General features: G+C 39.7%; 1 protein-coding gene across 9 annotated transcripts in view; it reads right to left on the bottom strand.

Moving 5' to 3' along the window:
• CARMIL1 (capping protein regulator and myosin 1 linker 1) overlaps positions 1-26,016 on the bottom strand; it is a 381,971-nt gene that overhangs the window by 195,432 nt on the left and 160,523 nt on the right. For all 9 annotated transcript variants that reach the window (XM_081026679.1, XM_081026680.1, XM_081026681.1 and 6 more), the window contains 4 exons: positions 22,633-22,754; positions 9,296-9,393; positions 8,892-8,962; positions 8,533-8,606 (listed from right to left, as the gene is read on the bottom strand). In XM_081026679.1, coding sequence (XP_080882805.1) covers positions 8,533-8,606; positions 8,892-8,962; positions 9,296-9,393; positions 22,633-22,754 — 365 coding nt within the window. The remainder of the gene's footprint in view (positions 1-8,532; positions 8,607-8,891; positions 8,963-9,295; positions 9,394-22,632; positions 22,755-26,016) is intronic.

Here is a 26,016-nt window from a genome sequence, read left to right as displayed (position 1 = left end):
CTTGATAACTCAAACCTCAAATGAGAAAAAAATACCAACAAAATACCATTTTACAAAAATACCATGGCTTTTTGTAAACTCTTCAAATTTAGAGAATGACCCACATCACACTCAAATTATGTCACTATGAAGCCTTCCAAACAACAGTGCCATTTCAGTACAGTTCCTTCATGAATACGCACACTCAAGCTTCTAACATATAGATATGTTCACCCAACATAATACTATTAATACAAGCCATCTAACAGGACTGAGTCTAGCCTCTTTGTATAAAAGCTGGCTCTAATTTTAAAAGAATCATGGAAAAAATTAATCCTCAAGAAAGGGGATAGTTCCAGTCAAGATGGCGGAGTAGGTAAATGCTGTGTTTGCCTCCTCTCACTACCATATCAAAATTACAAGTAAATTACAGAACAATCATCATGGACAAACGCATGAAGTCTACCTGAACAGAACTTCTATAACTAAGGACATACAGAACAAGCCACGTTGAAACCGGGAGGAGGAGCAAAGAGGTGGTATATGCTAGCCACACACGTATGTTAGAAAGTTAAAAATTGGGAGGGGCATCTCAGCTGCAGAGGTTCCCCTTGAGGAGAGAGGGGTCCCAGCCCCATACCAGGTTTCCCAGCACAGGGTTCTAGTGCTAGGGAGAGAAGTCCCCACAACTTCTGGCGGTGAAAACCAGTGGAGATCGTGAGATGGAGAGCAGCTGCAGTCACAGGAGTTCCTTTTAAAGGGCCTGCACATGAACTCGCTCTGAGTTCCAGCACTACACCAGCAGCTCAAAAGGTGCCATGGACATCTGGGAAGGAACTGAATTGTCTGGCTTCAGGACAAGAGGTGGAGTGGCAGCTTTCTCCCATACAGAGTGCTGGTAGAATCCATTGTTCCTTTGTTGAGCCCTCTCCTATACAAACATGCAGGCTTAGGTGGCCACCATATCTGAGTCTCCATCAACCTGGCTAACACCATTCCCCCCACCCTGCTGATTCTTTGAGACCCCAACTCACCAAAGCTGCGGGCCCAATCAAGCTGCTTCCAGTGGCTTTTCCATAAAAATGGCCTGTTTTAGCTCATGCCGTGGACTTACCTAAAATCTCTCACAGATTTACCAACCCCCCAAAAGCAACATCTGGCCTTGGTCTGCCCTGTACCTGTTGCTAAGCAGCCCCAAGCTTGGCACGAGTGGTAGCTGGCCTCAGTTCACAGCTTAGCTTCTTCTAGGCATCTCTAAGTCTAGAATAAGTGGCAACCATCTGCAGTTCACTTTGTAACTAATAACAAGTGGCCCCTGGAAGAGTATAGGCAGCAGCTGACCTTGACCTGCAACAGAGGCCCTCTCAAGAGGCTCAGAACCAACATACCCAGTGGCCACCTTCAGACCACACCAGAGCACCACACAACCACCTTCAAAAACAATATACCAAAAGGGAAGACTAATCAGGCACCAGAGCCCTGCTAAAGCAAATCCTGCTTCATAGGGTCAGCCGCTGCACAACAGCTCCTCCACTATAGTCATGGCCAGTCCTCACAACTCATCAGTCTGAGGGGCAATTCCTCCCATCACATGCAAACAGCAACCAAGTCTCAACTACAATAAGAGGGCGCACGCAAAACACAGAAGGGACACACCTGGAGCACCCGGCTCAGGTGACCCGGGAGACTGCACCACTGGGCCTCACAGGACATCTCCAATATAAGGCCACTCTACTAAGGCCAGGATACATAGAAACTCCACCTTATACATGGAAACAAAAACAGGGAAGCAGCCAAAATGGGGAGATAAAGAAACATGTCCCAAATGAAAGAACAGAACAAAGCACCAGATAAAGAACTAATGAAGATGGAAATAAGCCATCTATCAGGTAAAGACTTCAAAACAGTGGTTATACAGATGCTCAATCATCTCAGTGAGAACTTAAACAAAGAGATAGAAAACCTAAAAGAGAATCAGTCAAAAGTAAAGAATACAATAACTGAAATGAAGAATACATAAATGGAATCAACAGCAGATTAGATGAAACAGAAGCTCAAATCAGTGATTTGAAAGATAAGGTAGCAGAAAACACTCAACCAGAACAGCAAAAAGAATCCAATAATGTGAGGAGAGTTTAAGGGGCCTCTGGGACAAAATCAAGAAGTGTCATCAACATTTGCATCATAGTGATACCAGAAGGAGAAGAAAGACAGCAAGTAATTAAAAACCTATTTGAAGAAATAATGATAAAAAACTTCCATAACCTGGCAAAGGAAAAAGACATACAAGCCCAAGAAGCAGAGAGTATAAACAAGATGTACCCAAAGAGGCCCACAACAAGCCCCATTATAATTAAAATGCCAAAATTAAAGACAAAGAGAGAATCTTAAAAGCAGAAAGAGAAAAGCAGTTAGTTACCTACAAGGGCGCTCCCATGAGACTGTCTACTGATTTCTACTGGGTCAATCCACTAGAAGGGACTGGCACATATTATTCAAAGTGGAAAGACGTCATCAAAATGGCGGCGTGAGTTGAGCCACTGTAAAGCTCCCTTGGAATTTACAACTAATCGAACAACAATACCTCAACAAAGAACTCCCTGCACAGCAGACAGGCAAGACAAAGAGGCCCACTACTGAATTCACCTAAAGGTGGGAGAATTGCGCGAGCCGGGGAGGAGGAAAGGGAGAAGTGCGGAGACAGTCCGTGCAGGACGCAGACCTAGCTCACTGCTCCGAGCTCGCTGCATCCCGGAACTACCGCAGCTGTGGGAGAGGGAAGAACTCGGACTCCTAGGGCTCCGCTTACAGCCCACAGAGCTGAGGGGGCAGCGGATAACACGGCTGAACACAATGCTCACGGCAGAAACCTCGGAGAAAAGACTGAGGGAAGAAGGCTCACAACGGTGGTTTAAGCCATCACTGCTGAGCAGAGAATGGATACCTTAGGCACTAAAACTACCCGCCCCCTCCCTACCCTCCCAAAGCACGCCCCGCCCCTCCTGCCTGGTGCTAGAAGTGGAACAACAGCAGTGTCAGATCAAAAGAACAGAATATTTGCTGTTCTGAGAACTGTGGACTGCAGACACAGATTCGCAGCCCAACTAGTTCCGGCAAAGGAGAGGGAGTTGTGGAAGCGGGCCCAGCTGTGGTGATGGTCGCCGCCAATGCTCTCCACCACCTCTCACAAACTACACAGCCCCTGACCCCACCTATCTGGGCGATTCCGGCAGGAGTAAAATGCTGAAACATACGGGCTCTGAATCTAGTACAGAGAGAGCTTTGGAACTTCAAAAGCTCTCCGTATCCCCACAGGGACAAGGGGACCTATGACCCAGGTGAACTGTTAAAAGAGGAGAAGCCCATCTCCCAGGATATTTCCGCATTGTGTGAGGAGTTTGAATAGTGCACCGAAAACATAGCACTACTGTGTGAGAGAGGAAAAAAAAAGACTGCAGCGGAGAGAAAAATAAAACATTCTACCAAGTACTGAAAAACAAAAGAAAGACCTCTTCCTACCTACCAGTTACAGAAGCCACTCTTGTAGTTGTCTAGAAAGAGAAATAATAAATCATAGATTGCCATGAATAACCAAGGCAACAGACAGCTCAGAAAGAAAGTGAAAAGTCTCCAGAAAAGGAACTTAGAGATATGGAAATATTTGATTTAAATGACAGAGAATTCAAGCTTGCAATTCTGAAAAAACTGAACGAGATGCAAGAAAACACAGAAAGGCAGTTTAATGAACTCAGAAACACAATCAAAGAACACCATGAGCATTTTACAAAAGAGATTGAATTTTGAAAAAGAACCAAATAGAATTTCTGGAGATTAAGAACTCAATAGAAGAAATTAACAATAAAATATCCAGCTTAGGTAGTAGAGTTGACCAGATGGAGGAAAGAATCAGTGACATCGAAGATAGGAACCTGGAATTTACACAGATGGAAGAAGAAAGAGACTTGAGACTTAAAAGAAATGAAAGAACTCTACAAGAACTTTCTGACTCCATCAGAAAGAGCAATATAAGAATAATGGGCATACCAGAAGGAGAAGAAAGAGGGAAGGGAACAGAGAATATACTCAAACAAATCGTCGATGAGAACTTCCCAAACTTGTGGAAAGAACTGGATCCTCGAATCCAAGAAGCAAATAGAACACCTAATTACCTCAATCCCAACAGGGCTTCACCAAGGCACATTGTATTGAAGCTGTCTAAAATCAATGACAAAGAAAGAATCCTCAAGGCAGCCAGGGAAAAGAAGACGGTAACCTACAAAGGAAAGCCCATTAGATTATCATCAGATTTTTCAGCAGAAACTCTACAAGCTAGGAGGGAATGGAACCAAATATTCAAACTATTGAAAGAGAGAAATCATGAGCCAAGAATAATATATCCAGCAAAGATCTCCTTTATATACGAAAAAGGAATAAAGAAATTTGCAGACATCCAGAAGCTCAAGGAATTTTCTAATACACGACCTGCACTACAAGAAATACTAAAGGAGGCTATTAGACCACCATCAACAGGGACAATTTGTGGCAACCGAGACATAAAAAGGGGGAGCGTACAGGCCTGAACTGGAATATGGGAATAGAGAAAGTAAGCGTACTGAAGAAACTGGAATACTCTAAATATCAAAATTTCTTTACATAAACTTAAGGGTAACCACTCAAAAATCATCCAGAACTGAAATATATACTGTAATAGAAGAAGAAACAGAGGGAAACATCATAGAATACCACCACACAGAAATAATAGACAACAACAAAAAGGCAAAGAAACAATGGAGACACAGCGTTACCAGAAAACTAAAGATAGAGTGACAGGAAATCCTCACATATCAATAATCACCCTAAATGCAAATGGACTGAACTCCCCAATAAAGAGACACAGAGTTGCAGACTGGATCAAAAAACTAAACCCAACCATATGCTGTCTCCAAGAGACACATCTCAGCTACAAGGACAAGCATAGACTCAAAGTGAAAGGGTGGAAATTGACACTCCAAGCAAATGGTACTCAGAGCAAATCAGGTGTAGCCATAATGATTTCCGATGAAACAGACTTCAGGGTGAAAACATAACAAGAAACAAAGATGGACATTTCATAATGGTAAAGGGGACTATACAACAAGTAGTCATAACAGTCATCAATATTTATGCCCCCAATCAGGGAGTACCGAAATATACCAAGCAACTACTAACAGAACTAAAGGGAGAAATTGACCAAAACACAATTATACTAGGGGACTTAAATACATCATTGACAGCTATGGATAGATCATCCAAACAGAAGATAAATAACGAAACAGCAGCCCTAAATGACTCATTACATGAAATGGACATAATTGACATATATAGAGCACTTCATCCTAAAACACCAGACTATACATTCTTTTCTAGTGTACATGGAACATTCTCAAGGATAGACCATATATTGGGACATAAAATCAGTGTCAGCAAATTTAAGAAGATTGAAATCATACCAAGCATATTCTCTGATCACCAGGCTTTGAAATTGGATATCAACTGCAAAAAGAAAGCAGGAAAAAACACAAATACAGGGAGACTAAACAACATACTTTTAAAGAACGACTGGTTCAAAGAAGAAATTAGAGGAGAGCTCAAAAGATACATAGAAACAAATGACAATGAAAATACATACTACCAAAATTACTGGGATGCCGCGAAAGCAGTTTTAAGAGGGAAATTTATATCATTACAACCCTATCTCAAGAAACAAGAAAAATCCCAAATAAATAACCTCATGTTACACCTCAAAGAACTAGAAAAAGAAGAACAAGCGAAACCCAAGGACAGTAAAAGAAAGGAGATAACAAAAATCAGAGCAGAACTAAATGAAATAGAGAACAAAAAGACAATGGAAAAAATTAATGTGACAAAGAGCTGCTTCTTTGAAAAGATTAACAAAATTAACAAACCCTTGGCTAGACTCACTAAGATAAAAAGAGAGAAGACACTAATTAACAAAATCAGAAATGAAAAAGGGGAAGTTATCACGGACACCACAGAAATACAAAGTATTATCCAAGAATATTATGAAAGACTATATGGCACCAAATTCAATAACTTAGAAGAAATGGACAAGTTCTTAGAAACATATAGCCTTCCAAGGCTGAATCATGAAGAACTGGAAAATCTAAACAGGCCGATCAACAGGAACAAAATTGAATCAGTCATCAAAAATCTTCACAAAATCAAAAGTCCTGGACCAGATGGCTTCACTAGTGAATTCTACCAAACCTTCAAAGAGGATCTAATACCAATCCTGCTCAAACTCTTCCAAAAAAACTGAAGAAGAGTCAGTACTCCCTAACTCATTTTATGAGGCCAACATTACCCTGATACCAAAACCTGGTAAGGACAACACAAAAAAAAAAAACTACAGACCAATATACTGATGAATACAGATGCTAAAATCCTAAACAAAATTCTAGCAAATCGAATACAACAATGCATTAAAAAGAGTATTCATCACGATCAAGTGGGGTTCATCCCAGGGGCACAAGGATGGTTCAACATTCCCAAATCCATCAATGTGATACATCACATAAACAAAATAATGGACAAAAATCATATGATTGTATCTATTGATGCAGAAAAAGCATTTGATAAGATACAACATCGATTTATGATTAAAACACTTACTAAAATTGGTATAGAAGGAAAATACCTCAACATAATAAAGGCCATATACGACAAGCCCTCAGCTAATCTCATAATTAATGGTGAAAAACTGAAGCCCTTTGTTCTACGTTCAGGAACACAAGGTTGTCCCCTATCACCTCTGCTTTTCAACATAGTGTTGGAAGTCCTTGCCAGAGCAATCAGGCAAGAGGAAGAAATAAAAGGCATCCAAATTGGGAATGAAGAAGTTAAATTGTCAGTCTTTGCAGATGACATGATGCTATATATAGAAAACCCTAAAGACTCCACCAAAAAGCTATTAGAAACAATCAATGAATACAGTAAAGTTGCTGGCTACAAAATCAACATACAAAAGTCCATTGCTTTCCTATATACCAACAATGAAATCTCAGAAAAAGAGATAAAAAAAACAATTCCTTTTGTAATTGCAGCAAAAAGAATAAAATACCTAGGAATAAACTTAACCAAGGATGTGAAGGATTTATATGCTGAAAACTATAAGACATTTTTGAAAGAAATTGAAGAAGACACAAAGAAATGGAAAGACATTCCGTGCTCATGGATTGGAAGAATCAACATAGTTAAAATGGCCATATTACCCAAAGCCATATACAGATTTAATGCAATCCCCATCAAAATCATTTTTTAAAGAAATAGAACAAAAAATCATCAGATTTGTTTGGAACCACAAGAGACCCTGAATAGCCAAAGAATCTTAAGAAAAAAGAGCAATACTGGAGGTATCGCACTGCCTGACTTTAGGTTGTACTACAGGGCTACAATAATGAAAACAGCATGGTATTGGCAGAAAAACAGACACATAGACCAATGGAATAGAATTGATAACCCAGAAATAAAACCACATAAATATGGACAGATAATTTTTGACAAAGAAGCTAAAAACATACATTGGAGGAAAGACAGCCTCTTCAATAAATGGTGCTGGCAGAATTGTATAGCCACGTGCAAAAGAATGAAACTGGACTGTTATCTGTCACCATGTACCAAAATTAATTCAAAATGGATCAACGACTTAAGCATAAGATGACACAATAAACTGCATAGAAGAAAACATAGGTACTAAACTTATGGACCTTGGGTTTAAAGAGCATTTTATGAATTTGACTCCAAAGGCAATGGAAGTAAAAGCTAAAATAAACAAATGGGGTTGAACAGATTGGGCTAGGGCAGGAAAATTTACCAGAAAAGACATTCAGGGTAGGAAATGTACAATAACTCTGACAGGTCTGTCTTTACAGAGAAAAGGGGGACTGAATGAAGCTTTCTTTTGGGGGCTTGATCATATAGCCATGGCCCTAAATATATTAAAGTCAATATCTTAAAACCTTCAATATCTTAAAACCTAAAAGTCAAATAACTTGTCACAGGTGTCATAGTTTTATTAGTATCGTAATAATGACTAAATGATTCCCACCAATATCTGCATGTATACTTTAGCAATCCCCAATTCATAAACAAATTGTGAACTAAGTCCTTTGTTAGGATTTCAGCATAAATCCTAGAAAAAAAATGTTCTAAATGACAGCTAGTTAAAAGAACTATATTTTATATATAAGCTAGACTAAAACATTTTGTGATTTGCTTTAAGAACGTAATAATTACACTGTTTCCATAGGAAAAATCAGCACATTTTCTAACCATAAACTCTCAGTTTGAGATGCACACCAAAGCATTCATAGTGGTGAATACATTTGAAACTATTAATTAAAGGCAAAATCCGGAGATTCTTAGATTTGCCTGATTCCCCTTATAAAAGGATTCTCTGGAGATAAGGACCTTCACTCAGTGTCAGCCGAGAAGTGTGGCTCTAAAAGTAAAATCGGAGTAGGGGAAAAGAAAGGAAAGAAAGCAGCAGCTTACCTGTGGTCAAGATGATTAAAGTCCTGTAAATTCAATTCCCGGGTGTCTTGTGTCAGATAAATTGTATCCACATCCTATTTGAAATATAATTCAGTCATGTAAATAGTCCAGGCAAATGACCAGGGAAGCAAAAGAGATGCAAAGAGAATCAGACAATGACATAGGCCGATTTTTATATAATCTGAGCAAGGAAGATTGTAAGCCAAAATATGAATGGTGGGAAAAAGAGAGAGAAATAATCCAGCCAAATATTGGAGTATTCTCCAGCTGTATGTATATGTTTGTGTGTGAGAGAGAGTGTATGAGTGTTTTTGTGTGTGGGTGTGTACACGCACGCATGTATACACTGATACACTTACCCACTGTACTTCTTCCCTGTATGGAAACCCCAGCCAATCACAAACACAGGCATACATCTGAGAAAATCCACCTGAAACATACACCAGAAATGTGACAGATTTTCAGCTAAACGATTTTTAAATTAAAATTTAAAAGCTTAAACATGGCCGACGTCGACAAGGCTGATCATTTCTTCTGTTTGGGAAAAAAAACAAGATTCTCCTCCCTGTTCTACAGTAGGTATAGAGCAGAATGCAATACAGCTTAAACACAGGACTTCTGTCCACAAATCTAGTTTGTACAGTGTTAATTATACCTTAAACCTAACTGCACCTTTACAGTAGTATACTAGGAATAGACTTCTCTTCCTGGCTGGGGGACATTCATGCAGTCATTTATTTTTGGTTTTAAAATGCATGCTCACCACAGGGGCCCTGCTCGGCCACAGTCTGGCTGTCCCACAGAGCCTGAAGACTGGCCAGACGCTCAGATGGCTCCATGAACACTTTCTTCATGATTCTCCTGTAAGATTAATAAGATCAATGAACTTCAAAAATCAAGTGTTTCGAGCTGCACATAGAAATCTACTTTGTGATACGCCTTTTTTCAAACAAAGATAAGCATCACTTCAATTTTGGTCAATATAATTCTATTTTTTGAGTATGAGGAAGGTGGAAATCTATAGGAACTTAATAATAAACTCTGTCATTTAATTTCCCTTTGTAAGCTAAAGGCATCTAGCAATGTTATTTAGTTGTTTTACAACATTAGAGTTTATTAGAATAGTTAGAAAATAGTGTGTTCTACTTAATGAATTGTTACTACATTATGTGTATACTAAATATAAATTATTAACTTTCAAAGAATTAAAGTTCAAATCTCCTCCTCTGCCCTTCCATTGTACCTCACACAAGTGCCCCTCAAGAACCTGAGCATTTCATGTTGGAAGACCTGTTCTTTTCATTCTCTCTCCCCCTGGACCATCACTCCTTTGGAGTAGAGATCTTGTCTAATTCACCCCCAAAATTGTATTAAATATCTACAGTCTTCCAAGACCATTTTTATCCTTACAACCTGACAAAGGTCCTGCCCGCACACAAAGACACAGAACAAAGGAGCAGTTAAAAGTGCAGCCAACCACCATTATTCACAGAACTGGCAAAATAAGAGGACTTACCCCATGGGGTACTGACCAGAAAGAAAGAAATTAATACCTGTTATCAGAACAACCCCTGGTGCATGGTCAAGTCTTCACAGATATTAGCTGATGCCATCATAGTTATTACATAGGAATCGTTTAGTGAATAATTTGTGAGTTCAGTAATTCACCCCCAAAATTGTATTAAATGTCTACAGTCTGCCAAGACCACTTCCCAGGTAGTAGGTAGGCATACAGCCATGAACAAAACAAATACTGTCCCTGGCTCACAAAGCGAGCCAGGCAAATAAACAGGGAATACAAGAAGTGGTAATAGGGGAAATTCAGGGTGAAAGTTGGGGGCCGAAAAAGGGACACTTAACTCATTCTCTGGTGGGGGGAGGGCAGTGGAGTACGGGGAGCTTGGAAGTGCCCCTCAGTGTATGATTGAAGGAGGAAGAAAAGGTTAATCAGGTGAAGCATGGGGAGTAAGTGTTTCAGGAAAAGGGACAGCAAGTACCAGAAACTGAATATAGTTCAAAACAGTGAGCAGATAACATGTGATAGAGAGGGGTAACAGAGGAGTCTGGGAGCTAAGCACGAACCAGAAAGCATGGTGAGCCTTGGAGGTCAAATTAAGGGGTTTGGGTTTTATTCTCAAGGGAATGAGGAGCCATGGAAAGCCTAAACAGGGAGTATGAGATTAGATAAGCACCGAAAACAAGTATCTGGGGAGCTGGGTGGATCAAACTTTGGCAATAGAGAGAGAAATAACTTGGGAAAGTACAAAGAAATTCCTGGGAATGTAAGAAACTAGTAAGAGGGAAGGTAATGAGTTTTGGTGACACCACACTGGAGAGCTGTGGGAATATTCTCCTATAACTCTCAGCAGCTCCATACATGTGGAGAAGAGGCAGAGGGTCACAGGTTTTCCAGGCAGGCAAGCCAGAAAAATAAGGACAGAGGGAGTTGAGCGTATGACAGGGCCAAGCCAGTAGACACTGTGGGCTAAGCGGTCAAAAAGGGAAGGCAGGAAGGGATGGAAAGAGGGGGAAAGGCCAAGGGATCCATGGCTGGGTGGCCCCCTAAAAGTCCAAATGCTGGTATATCCAAGGGAGAGAAAAGTGAGAGGACCAGAGGCTACAGTCATAAAAGCGTGACTAAGTTGTGATTTCACCATGAGACAAGCTGTTTGTTCCTGGAGATGACAAGGTCTAGAGTGTGGCCATGAGAATAATGTAGAGATGACCAGTCCTGGGCTGTGAGAAAGGATACTAGCAGATTAGAATCACCCAGGACCAGGACAGGACCTAGGTAGCAAAGTGGTGAAATACACATACTAAATCATACAGAACATATTTTGCTCTTTTATGTAATGATTTAAAAGCACTTAGACTACGTAAATTGCTTCCAGTTATCGTGAATGTCAATCCCCTGTAGAGCAGAAGAAAATATCCCCAGTTATTTCTGTTTTCTGATTGGATAGATAAAACGTGCTTAGAGCCTGACAAGGTATGAGCCTGACAATCCCAAAGCAGGTAAATACAAATATTGTGCTGCCATGGAAATATTCCTCCTACTTCTTTGAAATCTTAATCACTGAAGCATAACCAGGTATACCCAATGGATGTTGAATGCCATGAGTTCCTTCAAATTCTTATGTAAATGCACAATCTCTCCAAGTGCAACATGATCTTTCTGTTTTACCTGAAACACCAACTATTAAGTCCCATTATTCTAAAAGTCCTTAATGCAGGTGGTGACTGTGTGTATAAGAGGACATTCACCATGAAAGTCATAATACAGAATCTGGCCATTTGGAATGGCTTATCTCGTTTCAGTACTGTCATCCTGATGTTTCAGCGACATTATTTTCTGGCGACATAAAGACAGTTAAGTCAGATATTACGAAAAGAAAAGGCAGAGCTGCGACTTCATCTAAGATCATATTTCTCTTCTAAATTCTTGCCTTATTTCTGCAAACTGCAGGGCATGCTATTTCAATGACATAGAATGAAATTTTGCTAGTCAAAAGCAGTAAGAAAATAAGAGAAAAATCTTTGGCAGGAAGCTGGTAGATTAACAATAGGAACCTGGCAGTCCAGGATTATAGGGAGAAACAAACAAATCTTCAGGGCAGATTCAGGAACCAGAGCCTCAATTTTACTCCAAAAACAACATTGGATATTCACGCTCAGAGTGAAAGAAGCAGCAGCTAGTGTAAAGTCTGTGTGAACAGGCCCTGCTGTGAGGACACTGCACGTGGTGTTTTGTTAACCTTCTAAACCACTTTTCAAATCAGTCCGAGCTTTTCCAAGTAGCTCTACTTCTGTAACAGTTCTCACCTTCCTTTTTTAAGGAACTGAAAAAAATTTAGATTTCAGGAACTATAGGAGTCTCATGAAACAACTATACTCGTTTGCATAAGAGATAAAGTTGTAAGAAATAAATTTCCAGAAGGTAGCAACTGTTTCTTATGTGTTCTAACACCATGCACAGAAACAGGGAGTGAGAGGAAAATCTACCCCACACACATTGTTTTCTACCTGTAGCTAATTAACAGCGATAAGCCCATCTATATGTGCATCACAGGGTACCAGCTCACACATGCAGACACAGAGTGTGACAGACACAGGATTTGCTGTCAGCGTAGCTGCCATAACAGGTAAACCAAAGTCCTAGTAAACAGATATGTCAGGCCTGCCATACATGTGCAGGAAGTACTACATAGTGGGATCAACTATATTTACATTATGTGCATTAAATTTACACAAAACTCAGGAAACAGTTCTATGTGGCAAGGAACAGTGAACTAGATGACATGCATACCAGCTCTCTATGTAAACCTCACGCTTAAATTGTGGACATCAAAAAATTGTAAATTATTTTAATCACATTAATTGATTGATTTAAAATTCACTTCCAATGCTCATCCTATGTAATATAGCAATTGTCTACAGAATAGTACACGTTTTAATGATTCACAACAGAATGCTCTATCTACTGCTTTAGAAAAGTGAGGGGACTACCACAACCTATAAAAAGCAACTCTCTTCTGTTTACACATAAACTCCTATTTTGCCACTTTTTTCACAATAATCTCACCTTTCATACTTTAATCAGCTTCTGACTTCATGAAGGGATCTGCAAAATTATTTTTATTATAGTAGTAAAGAAACATTGTCCTAACATACTGATGCTAACAGTTGCCGACTTTCAAATGTGTCACACATATGAAAGATTAATGAAACATAACAAAAAATCATGTGATAAGATTACTATTCTGTCACCTAAAGAGGATGTTACTACTCCATTTAAACAAAAAATATCAAATTATAAAAAAGCAATCATATTACATATAAACATATAATAAGAAAAAATCATAAACATCAAAAAAGTCCCCTAGAGGGCCGGCTCGGTGGCTCAGGCGGTTAGAGTTCCATGCTCCTAACTCCGAAGGTGGCCGGTTCGATTCCCACATGGGCGAGTGGGCTCTCAACCACAAGGTTGCCGGTTCAACTCCTCGAGTCCTGCAAGGGATGGTGGGTTCCGCCCCTGTAACTAAGATTGAACACGCCACCTTGAGCTGAGCTGCCGCTCCACCTTGAGCTGAGCTCTGGGATGGCTCAGTTGGTTGGAGCGCATCCTCTCAACCACAAGATTGCCGTTTGGATTCCCGCAAGGGATGGTGGGCTGTGCCCCTGCAACTAGAAAAAATGGCAACTGGACCTGGAGCTGAGCTGTGCCCTCCACAATTAAGACTGAAAGGACAACAACTTGAAGCTGAACGGCACCCTCCACAACTAAGATTGAAAGGACAACAACTCGACTTGGAAAAAAAGGCCTGAAAGTACACACTGTTCCCCAATAAAGTCCTGCTTAAAAAAAAAAAAAAAGCTAGCAACACCACAAACATTGCAAAGTTAACAAAATAACAAAAAAAAATAAAAAGTCCCCTATAAACATCACCAATTTCCTTTTGGCCATGTGGGCTTTAATTCTGACACCTCTAGGTAACTGACTGCACACTGTATATAGCTCAAGTTTCTGGAGTACTGTTTAAGCAGTTTCCATGAGTTAACTAAATCCTCACAAAACCTATTAGTACCATTATTCTCATTTTATAGATGAGGACACTGAGGCATTGAGAAGTGAGTTCACTTGCCTAGAGTCTCATCCCTGCAAGATCCAGTCAATCTGACACCTTCCAGTTTCACCTTGAAGCTCTCTCCACTCAAGTCCATAAAGCAGGGTTGGAAAATTGATTCTCCCTAAGTGTAACTATCATTTGACAGTAAAGGTCAAAAGCCTTCCCTGGCTTCCTAGTGCCTCTGCAATTGGACCTCACCCTTATCTCACAGTCCTATCTGCAGGCTCTCAATTCCACTTAGGTTAGGCTATTGCTGTCCCCTGAAGCAGGATGCAGCTGCACCTGCCCTCCCTCTGTGCTTCCAGCCTCCAGTCACACAGTCCTGGCCATCTGACCACAGAACTCTCCCCAGGTATATCCCTGACAAAAGCCCTCCTCTCAAAAAAGGAGGAAAACAAACACAAATCAAATATATTTTTCTTTTCTAAACATTATTTGTTATTATTTTTATTAGTTTCAAGTATACAAAACAACATAATGATTAAACATTTGCATTCCTCACAAAATAACCCCAACTAGTCTACCACCCATCTCACACCGTACATAGCTATTATAATACCATTGACTATATTCCCTATGTTGTCCTTTGCATCCCATGACCATATATATACTTTTTTTTCTTTAATTATAGTTCACATTCAAAATTATTTTATACCAGTTTCAGTGCAGTGGTTAGGCATTTATATAATGCATGAAGTGATCGCTCTGGTTTAAGTCTAGTACCTGACATCACACAGTTTTTAGAACATTATTGACTATACTCCCCATATTGTATTTCAAATCCCCGTGACTGTTTTGTCTCTACCAATTTGTGCTCCCTAATCCCTTCACCCTTCTCACCCATACCCTCAAAGCCACTCCCATCTAGCAACCATCAGTTTGTTCCCTGTATCTATGAAGCTACTTCAGTTTTGTTTGCTCGTTCATTCTGTTCTTTAGATTCCACACATAAGTAAGATTGTATGGTGTTTGTCTTTCTCAGTCTGACTTATTTCACTTAGCATGGCTCTAGTCCATCCATACTATTGCAAATGTAAGAGTTAATGGCAGAGTTAAACTCCATTGTATAAATGTGCCACAAGTTCTTTATCATCTGTTGATGGGCATTTCGGTTGTTTCTGTATCATGGCTACTATGAATAGCATTTCAGTAAACACAGGGGTGTATATATTTTTTTCGAATTAGTGTTTTGCATTTCTTTGGAGAAATATCCAGGAGTGGAATAGCTGGGTCATAAGGTAGTTCCATTTTTAATTTTTTGAGGAACCTACATACTGTTTTCCACAGTGGCTGTACCAATTTGCAATCTCACCAACAGAGTGTACAAGGGTTCCCTTTTCTCCACATCCTCACCAACACTTGTTGTTTGTTGATTTATTGATGACAGACATGTTGACAGGTGTGAGATGACATCTCATAGAGGTTTTAATTTGCAATTCTCTGATGATTAGTGACATTGAGCAACTTTTTGTAAGTCTATTGGCCATCTGTATGTCCTCTTCAGAGAAATGTTTCTTCATGTCCTCTACCCATTTTTTAACTGGATTGTTTGCTTTTTTGGTGTTGAGTTGTATGAGTTTTTTAATAAATTTTGGATATTAACCCCTTATCAGGTGATATCTTTTAGTTTTGTTGATGATTTCCATTGCTGTTTAAAAAACTTTTCAGTCTGATGTAGTCATTTGTTTATGTTTTCTTTTTTGTTTCCCATTTATTTTTATTTTTTGTTTTGTTTATTTTTTGTTTGGTTTATTTTTTTGTTTGGTTTATTTTTTCTTTTGTTTCCCTTGCCCAAGAAGATGTATCAATAAAAATATTACTAAGTGTAATGTCTGAGAATTTATTTCATGTATTTTCTTCTAGGAGACTTATGGTCTCAGAATTTACATTTAATTCTTTAATCCATTTTGAGTTTATTCTTGGCATAAGAAGGTGGTCCAGTTTTTCCAGCACCATTGATTGCATAGACTGTCTTTAGCTCAATGTAAATTCTTTCTTCCTTTGTCATAGATTAAATGACCATATAGGTATGGATTGCCTTCTGGGCTCTCTATACTTACTGTTCCATTGATTTATATGTCTGCTTTTGTGCCACTACTATGCTGTTTTGATTACTATGGCCTTGCAGCATAATTTGATATCAGGTAGTGTGAAACCTCCAGCTTTGTTCTTCTTTCTCAGGATTGCTGTGGCTATTCAGGGTCTTTTATGATTCATATAAATTTTAGGATTATTTGTTCTAGTTCTGTGAAAAATGCCATTGGGATTTTGATATGGATTGCACTGAATCCATAGATTGCTTTGGGTAGTATGGACATATTAACTATATTAATTCTTCCTATTCATCAGTATGGTATATGCTTCCATTTATTTGTATCTTCTTTAATTTCTCTCGTCAATATCCTATAATTTTCTGAGTACAGGTCTATCATTTCTTTAGTTACATTTATTCCTAAGTATTTTTTTGTCTACAATAACAAATGGGATTGTTTTCTTAATTTCTCTTTCTGATAGTGTGTTAGTGGTGTATAAAAATGCAATACATTTTTGAATATCAGTTTTCTATCTGGCTACTTTACTGAATTCATTTATCAGGTCTAATAGTTTTTAGGTGGAATCTTTTGGGTTCCCTCTATATAGCATCATGTCACCTGCAAATAATAACAGTTTTATTTCTCCCTTTCCCATTTGGATGCCTTTTATTTCTTTTTCATATCAGATTGCTGAGGCTAGCATTTACAGTACTGTGTTGAATAAAAGTGGTGAAAATGGGCATCCTTGTCTTTTTCTTGAACTTAAGGAGAATGTTTTTTAGCTTTTCCCCATTGAGTATGATGTTAGCTGTGGGTTTGTCATATATGGCCTTTATTATGTTGGCATGTGTTCCCTTTATTCCCACTTTGCTGAGAGTTTTTACCATAAATGGATGCTGGATTTTGTCAAATTCTTTTTCTGCATCTATTCATATGTTTTTTATTTTTCATTTTGTTTACATGGTGTATCATGTTAACTGATTTGTAGACATGGATCCAATCTTGCATACCAGGAACGAATCCCACTCAATAGTGGTGTATGATCTTTTAAATGTACTCCTGAATTCAGTCAGCTACCATTTCGTTGAGGATTTTAGCATCTATATTCATTAGGGAATATCGACCTATAGTTTTCTTTTTTTGTAACGTAATTGTCTACTTTTGGAATCAGGGTAATGTGGCCTCATACAATGAGCTTAGGACCCTTCGCTCTTCTCTCTTATTTCCTTTCTGTCTTTTTTATTTATTTTTATTTTTTGAATAGTGTGAGTAGAATAGGTGTTAATTCTTTTTTGAATGTTTGATAAAATTCACCTTTGAAGCCATCTGGTCCAGGACTTTGGTTTCTTGGGAGCTTTTTGATTAGTGATTCAATTTCATTGACAGTAATCGGTCTGTTCAGATTTTCTGTTTCTTCTTGATTCAGCCTTGGAATATTGTATGCTTCTCGGAATTTATTCACTTCTTCCATATTGTCCAATTTGTTGGCGTATTATTTTCTTTAAATGTTTTGTATTTCTGTTGTGTCCACTGTAACTTTTCTTTCATTTCTGATTTATTTGGGTCCTCTCTCTTTTTTTATCTACGAGTCTGGTTAAAGGTTTGTCGATTTTGTTTATCTTTTCAAAAGCCCAGCTCTTGGTTTTTTCTGGCTTATATGATGCGAATGTTTTGTTAAATTTGATGTTGTCCCACAGGTCCCTTAAACTATCTTCATTTTTCTTCTTTTTTTTTTTTGTTCTGATTGGGTGTTTTCTGGTATTCTGCCTTCTAAATTGCTGCTTTGATCCTCTGCTTCGTCTAATCTGCCCTTGATTCCCTCTAGTGCATTCTTCATTTCAGTTATTGTATTCTTTATTTCTGACTGGTTCTTTATGGTTTCTATGTCCTTCTTTATGCTTACTATCTCTTTGTTGAAATTCTCATGAAGTTCCTTAAGAATTCTTACAACCAGTGTTTTAATCTCTGTTTCTGGGAGGTTGGTTGCCTCCATTTCATTTAGTTCTATTTGTCAAGGTTTCTCCTGTTCTTTTATTTGGGACACGTTTCTCGGTTTCCACATTCTGGCTACCTCTCTGTGTTTGCTTCTATGTATTAGGTAGATCTCCTATGTCTCTCAGTCTTCCCTGGGTGACCTTATGTAGTATATGTCTTGTGTGGTCCAATGGTGCAATCTCCCTCATCTCATGTTCATATATTCCAGGACTGTCCTTGAAGGGGTTGTGTGTGTTCTCCTGTTGTAGTTAAGCCTTTATTGTTTTGGCACACCAGTGGGTGTGACTGACTCCCAGGCATACTGACTATGAGGATTAGCTACATCCACAGTGTATGAGCTACTGTGTGGGGGCTGACCTCTCAGAGGGGGATTCACAGGCTCTTGTACTTGTTGAGACTCCCCTTTGGGTGTGCTACTTGTGGAGTTAACCAGGTTGTGCTCTGGTGTGGTCTGAAGTTGGCTTCTGGGTGTGCTGTTTCTGGTGTCTCTTGGAAGGGGCTCGCATGTAGGCCAATTTCAGCCTTGCCTATGACCAGGCTGTGGCTACCTGGTAGGAGCCACAAAGGTATATGTGGTTGGCTGCTGACTGTGCTCGTCCTGGATGCACGTGGGGATGCCCTTGCTGTGAACCAAGGCCTGCCTCCACCAGTACTGGGCCTGTGGCAGCTTAGCAAAAGGCCCAAGGCCCCCTAGACCTATTGCCACCTGCCCGCTGCCCATAAGGCTCAGCCATTGAAAGAACCTCCTTAGGTGTGTGGGCTAGTCTGATTGACCCAGTGTTGAGAGTACCTTCAGTGATGCAGCATTAGCTGAGCGGCGCATGGTTCCAGGGAGTCACAAGGTATGGTAGGTAGTCTTTACCAGGTTAATGCAGATTCAGTTCACATGCCAGTGACAGACCTGTAACCACTTCGCACAATGCCCTGAGAACACCATAGGAAGCCACTGCTTTCCTCGGTCTCGCAGATCCCTAGAGCTGCCCAAGAGAGGCTATAGAACAAATTTATGGCTCAGTGGCCACCGTCAAAAGTTCTTCAGGCAGCCACGAGCAATCCCATCCTGTAACAGGCTTCCATGGCTTGTGGGCCATGGCCAGTCACCCAAGAGCTGAGATTGCCACTGGCAATGCAGCTCTAGGTGGGCAAGGCAGGGTTCAAAGGAGACACGGAGTGTGGATGGTGGTTTTTTCAAAGTTAATGCAATTTTCATTCTTGCACTGGTGCCAGGCCCATGACCAATGCACAAAAACGCCCTAAGAACAACATGGCTAGCCATCCCTTGTCTCAGGCCTGTAGGTCCCCAAGAGTCTCTCAAGAGAAGATGTGGCACAGGTTGCGGCTTACTCACTGCCAACCACCAAAAGTTCCCTGGGCCACCATAGGTCATCCACTGCTATAGGAGGTTTCCACAGCTTATGTGGCAGCCCTGGGTGATGCAGAACTAGCTGTGCAGCACAGGGACCCAGGGCATCACCAAGGTGGTGCGCACACACAGATTTTACCAGACCAATGGTGTCTCAGACTTGGCCCATTGCGGGGGAGGGAGAAGGGGAGGTACGGGAGGGGGCATTCAACATAGAAAAGATGGCACCCTCCTGTAGGCTACACATGAGGCAGGCTCCACACACAGATAATGGCTGCTGTCCCTCAGCCCTTGACTTAAAGCCACACAACTCAGTCTTTCCCTGTATGTCTCTGGCACCTCTCAAGTTGTTGCTCCTCCACCAGAAACCAGGTGAGTGTTTGCAAGCGAGTGGGTCAGGCCCCTTAAGAGAGCATGTGGATTTCCAGCCACCTTTCATCTCGCCAGGACAGGCAGACAGAGTAGAGTCCTTGCTGATTTTCACTGCCAGATGTTGTGGGAACTCCTCCTGGCATAGGATCCCTGGGCTGGGGAGCCTGGTGTGGGGCTGGGACCCTTTCCTCTTCTGGGGGGACCTCCACTACCAAGGTGTTCCTCCTGATGTTCAGTCACTATCTGTGGGCTTGGGGTCAGCCTGGTTAGCATCTCCACCTCTACTACCTGTCTCAATGTGGCCTCTTCTTTATATCCTTAGTTATAGGTTGTTCTGTTCAGCTCGTCTTCAGATGATTCTTGAAGTTGATGATTCTGTAATTTATTTGTAATTTTGGTGTGATACTGTGATGCAGTAGGCATAGCATTTACCTAATCCACCATCTTGTACTATCTCCCCAAAATTATTTTCTCGACATCCAGAGTTAAATGTGACTTCCTCTCCTCTGATATCTGCAGATGTATCACTCTCATCATTATATTATTTGCGGAATGTTCTTACACTATCTTACACTATAAACTCTTAGAAGGCAGGAAACATTCTACTCATCTATGTGCCACAAGGAAGTTCTTAAAAGAACATTTTCTAAATTAATTCCAACTTATCCTAGTCACTTCACTTAGTATTTAAAAAGCTAGCTTGGTTTTGGAGAGAAGCCAAGGTGCTTGATATTAAAGAAGCTGAAGGCCACAAGGCAAAATAGCTTCCTGAAGAGAACTGCTTTGACAGACACCTCTGTGGAAACAGATTAAAATAGCATTCAGACTGTAAATATTTCCTGGGTTTCTCTTCACTACCACTGTCTTGGAGGGGAGGCTTTCGATGATAGTGTTGCACAGCAAAGATGAGAATGCTAACAAAGCAATTTTAACAGTGATTAAATATTTTTTATGGCTGCCTTGGCTGTGTTTGTCCTCCTGATTCTTGACTGCTGCTCATCAGACATTTTCCTGTTAACCAGTCCCTGCCAGAAGTGCTCTGAGCATGCAGAGAAATGAGGCTAGGGACGCAAGGTCCCCAAGACTGGCTCAGGTCATATATTTGATGGACCAATGATTCAAATAAGGCTTGAGGAGTTCAAATATAGTTGCATATTTTCTCCAACTTATTATGAGGTCGCTGGGGACATATTTTATTTTGCATCTTCTATATTATTTATATAAAGGAACTATTTTCCTTACTGACAGTCTTAACTTCAGGCATACCAGGAATGTAGAAGAGAGGATATGGTTACCTACTTCCTCACCCTCTCTAGTCACAATTACCAACACCAATATAACTACATTTCCCAGGCCAAAATCATGTAGTATAATCTAAGGAACTTCAAGAGTAAATGCAGAACATGTAAGTTACGAAATACCAAGAATTTATTTTGATAAGCTAACTGTGTGTGTTGAACACAAACATGAAATGAAAGTCAAGTACATTTAAGTTACTTAAATTCTCTGCCAAGTCGTTTTCTAAATGTAATCTGCACTTTCTTCCACATTGATACCTTCATTTGAACTGCCTTTCCTTTCCCTACCTCCTCCTGTAAATTTTCTCCCTCCTTTTCAGGTAGATCTCCTCTGCATAGCCAGCCTGCATTCATTCACTGCCCATCTCCACCCAATCACCTACTATCTCATCTGCTTCGTATCACCTGAGCTCAAGTGTCCATGGTTTGAAGGCAGGGCCACTGTCTGCTAACTTCTATTATGTTCCAAGATCACATCACCCAACTCGATTTAAGCACTGAATAAGCATGAAATTTATGGGCCTGTGCAAAACGTCAGTGAGTATTTACTACATGCCAAGGACTAGGGATCTAAGATTAATAACAACACAGTCTTTGCTCAAGCAGCTCCCAGGCTAGAAGGAAGGACACTTATATCCTGTGCTCTGTTTCCCTCTTACCTTCTCCTGGATAGTGCTTACTACCCTGTCTCCAGCAACAATCTCTCACTTTCTACTACATTATTCCCCTCGTTATAGCCATATGCTCTAATATCTCCCATTCTGAATACAAACAAAATCTCCTGTAATTCTTCACATGCCTTTAGCTATATTCTATTTGTCAGTTCCCCTTCAGAGCTAAACTTCTCCACGAAGTTTTCTACATGTACCACATCCACTTTCTCACTTCACAATCAGGGCAGTCTGCCTCTCCCTACCAAACACTACAACTGCTCTGGTCAAGGCCTGTACCCTTCATGGTGTCAACTCAGTGGACACCCTCAGCATGTCCAATGGCCAGTGTCAGTCTGCAATCACCAGTCCTTCCTTCAGAAAGTCTTCCAGGCTCTGGTTTTCCAAGGGAATCCTTACCCAACTCCCTTTTAGGCTCTTCCCCTTAAACTTGACTTCTAAGTGTTGGGCTCATTGTCAAGACACTTTCTCTCTCTAGGTGACCTCATCAACAGTCATGCAGCAAGATCCTCTTTACACTAATGACTCTCACCTCTGCTACATTTCCAGACGTGGACCTTCTCTGTAACCTCCAGCCTCACATATCTAACTGCCTACCTGATGCCCCCACCCAGATATTTAAGAGAAGAAGGAAGTGTGAGAGAGGAACTAAGAGAAGAGGTGGGAGGAAGGCATGTTCTTATTCGCCAAATTGAAGAGGAAAAAGTTCTCTGCCCCCCACCCTTCTGCAGGAGAACTCACACTGGAGAAAGGCCAGGAAATATCCTCCGCAGGCAGGAACCGATGTGAGCCAGCACCTCACTCACATCCTCGGACGAAGCCATCCTCATGGACAAGCTATACTTCTCAGTTTCCACGACCATCTGCAAGAGCCGGATGGGACACTGATTAACAATGATTCCAATTCCTTGAGTTTTTAATTTTAAATAACATAAACTATATACTCACACTGATGATATCCACTAATACAATTCTGCTTTTTCAGAAGCACTTCCTTAAAATAACACTCGTCGTTTAAGACTCAAAAAGTATTTGGGTAAAGGGTAGACAGGTTGCCAGAAACACCCAAAAACTGAAGCAAGTGTTAGTAAGGGTCAAACTACACATTCAAACAGACACTCCACAGGTGATAGAGACTGAATTTCCACATTTGCACATGACTTTTCCTTTTACCAAGATTTTGTCTGGAGATGTCATCATGCAATGGCCTACTATCCAGTGTAAGTAAGAAATCTCCTTCAGTGGATTCCTGAGGGCAAGCTGAGAGGTACCTTTCTTATTTTCTAAATTTGTTTTATAAACAAGAAACCTTATGAGGTATTTAAATGAAATGTTAAAACCTCTTGCCTAGTAACAAAAGAAAAATAAAATGCTTATAAAAATTTCAACTTTCCTAAGAAGAGGGGATACTTGGAAAGGATTATATAAAGGGAACAAAGTAATAAATGTTTAGTGCTAGGTAACGAGTCATTCTTGTACTTAACTGCTAGAGATATCCAAAGTTTATACTAAATTTATTCAGATTGAAATTACATAACTAGTCCTATAAATAAATAGAAATCAACCTGAAAAAAAAAGTGGAGGTCACAAAAAGACCAACAGGTTGATTATGGGCACATTTTAAATAAAAAGAATCAACTTCAATCACTTAAAAATATTGCCCTCTTGGATCTCAAAAATATTTACATAAAATGCACTCCCTTTGGATTATCACTACTGCCTCAAAATATCCTCATCCATTTCTTCCTGTTGTTACTTAGTTTGTACAAAAATTTGATGGGGGAACACACTTTATCAACTAACCAACCGGATTAACAAAGCGGTTTTTAGATTTGCTTTACGTTGACCTAAAATTAGCCACATTACAAATAATAATAATCTGTCTTTTAAATTGTTTATGTTAAAAGGAAAAGTAATGCAATTTATTTGTCAAAATGATGAGATCAAAGAGAAAGACTTACGTGATTTGAGTCCTGAAAATACTACTTTTCCATAAGTACTCTCAGAGAAATCTGTTAACAAGCATATAATGCGTACAACCTCTGTGCCAATTACTTGGATCCCTATATAAAAAACATATTTTTAAGCCTAATTTGCAGCATGCATCAAGAAATTGATAGCATAGGAAGTGTTTACGGAACTGGAGGTGTTTACTGATCAAACTCAGGCTACCTCAATGAGGAATCTTAAGTGAGACCAAAGCCGCTTTGTGTAGTTGGCTCAGACGTTCTATATACACCTATCTGTGCATGTTTTTAGAAGCAGATACTTTGGAAGACAGCCTGTGTTCTCACCTTGTCCCCAACTTTCCAACCTCAGGTAATTATATTGTTCCCTACAGGGTCCTCCTACTTTGGGTGCGAGTAATTAGTAATTAGCTCATTCTAATTCTACTTAATCTTAACACCTCATCATCTTTAATTACACAGGATTGAATAGAGTGACAGGGAAGAAAAAAAAGTGACAGGTGGGGGATGAAATGAAGCCTTCAGATTCAACTTTATATGAAAGCACTGGCACAACCCTGCATATGTCACCACCTTTGTTAACGCAAAGATAGCAACAAAGTGATGGCAGTGAAACTAACACAGTAAATCATTTCATCAGGAAAAAGCCCCTCTCAAATACCTCTTTCACTGCTATTTCAGCTGGGGCAAAACAGAATATTTGGAACACATTTTGCTTAGACACCTAGTAGAATACAATCCATGACCTCCAATACACATTTAAAATAATAATAAAAAATATAAGCTATAGTATCTTATTTAAGATTCAAATGTGCAATCCCACCACACTTGCTTTTGTAAGGCAGAACAACCCAACTAAACGCTAAGAGAAACATTTTTTACTAAACCTCAGCCAATAGATCTGTGAAGTGTTTTTCTTCCAACAGAAACAGCCATTGGTAATTTGCCAAAAGCATTCTATGACACAGCAAACAATTAACCTAATAATTAAAATAAAATAAAAATCACAGGTGTTTTAGTTGTATAAGACACAGTCCAAAAAGTCCAGTAACTATAAAACTTTATTAACTGCTGGCTTCGATTTACTGACTATGAAGACAACAGAAACCTGAACACCAGAAAAGGCTATGACAATGAGACTTGGAGAATAAGATAAAGGTCTCCCACATTTCCACAAGGAAGAGGAAAATAGCAATAGTAAAAGTCACATTTTACTAACTCAGTAACACATCCACTCTCACTCATACAACAAACTATGTATATCCCAGGCATTTTATCTGAATGCACAAACTATAATTAAATCATGATAAAAATAACAATGACAAAAGTTAATAAATCCCAGAGAACATTAGAAAAGAATGTCCTAATCAAGGCTAGATCATGGGTGCCACAGGCAAACACTATCAGCTTTATGATATTATTATGTAAGAGAAAATAAAAATTATAAACATCAAGGGTCACAGGTTGTTAGTTATCAACCTTTGGAATAACAAAATCAAATGGTGTATTTGATGAAAATAAAAATGTCCACCCCAGACATACTGAATCCTGTCGTGTGTGGGGAGGGGGGGGATGAGGGGGGAGTGACAGGGAGAAGGGTACTACTGAAGGTATCATTATTTAAAAAAAATAAAACCCAGGTAATTTTGAAACATCAAATTTGGAATGTGATTAATTGACTGGTAGTGACAGTGTCTGAACTGCGAGCCCCTTTGTGGAAGCAGAACCATTGTTTCACTATAATTTCATCTCCAAGGTCCACACCATGAGACAAAGTTAAACTGAAGTCTCATTATAGAGCTATTTTTTTGGTACATATAGTGACAGAACAGCTCTATGTGACTAAGATTGACTGTTTTATACCCATTTCCTTTGAATGTCAGATGTATGGAAGGGACAAGACTACAAAGTGGGATAAAACCAGTCCCAGCAACAACATGGGAAAATTAGTGATGTAGCAACATCCTATCCTATAATTAAATACCAAAGTTATATGATATTTTTAACATAACCTTGGCATTAACATTTTAATAGTGCCTTTTGTCTTGTATCCCAACCTCCAAATCATAAACATAAACATTTTTTATTTAAGAAAATCAAGAAGCCCCTGGTTATGTCACTATTCATGAGTGATGATGCCCTACTTACAAGCCAATAG

This window comes from Rhinolophus hipposideros, assembly GCF_964194185.1.
Source record: "Rhinolophus hipposideros genome assembly, chromosome: 19".
NCBI lineage: Eukaryota > Metazoa > Chordata > Mammalia > Chiroptera > Rhinolophidae > Rhinolophus > Rhinolophus hipposideros.
This window is presented reverse-complemented; position numbering and strand designations above follow the sequence as displayed.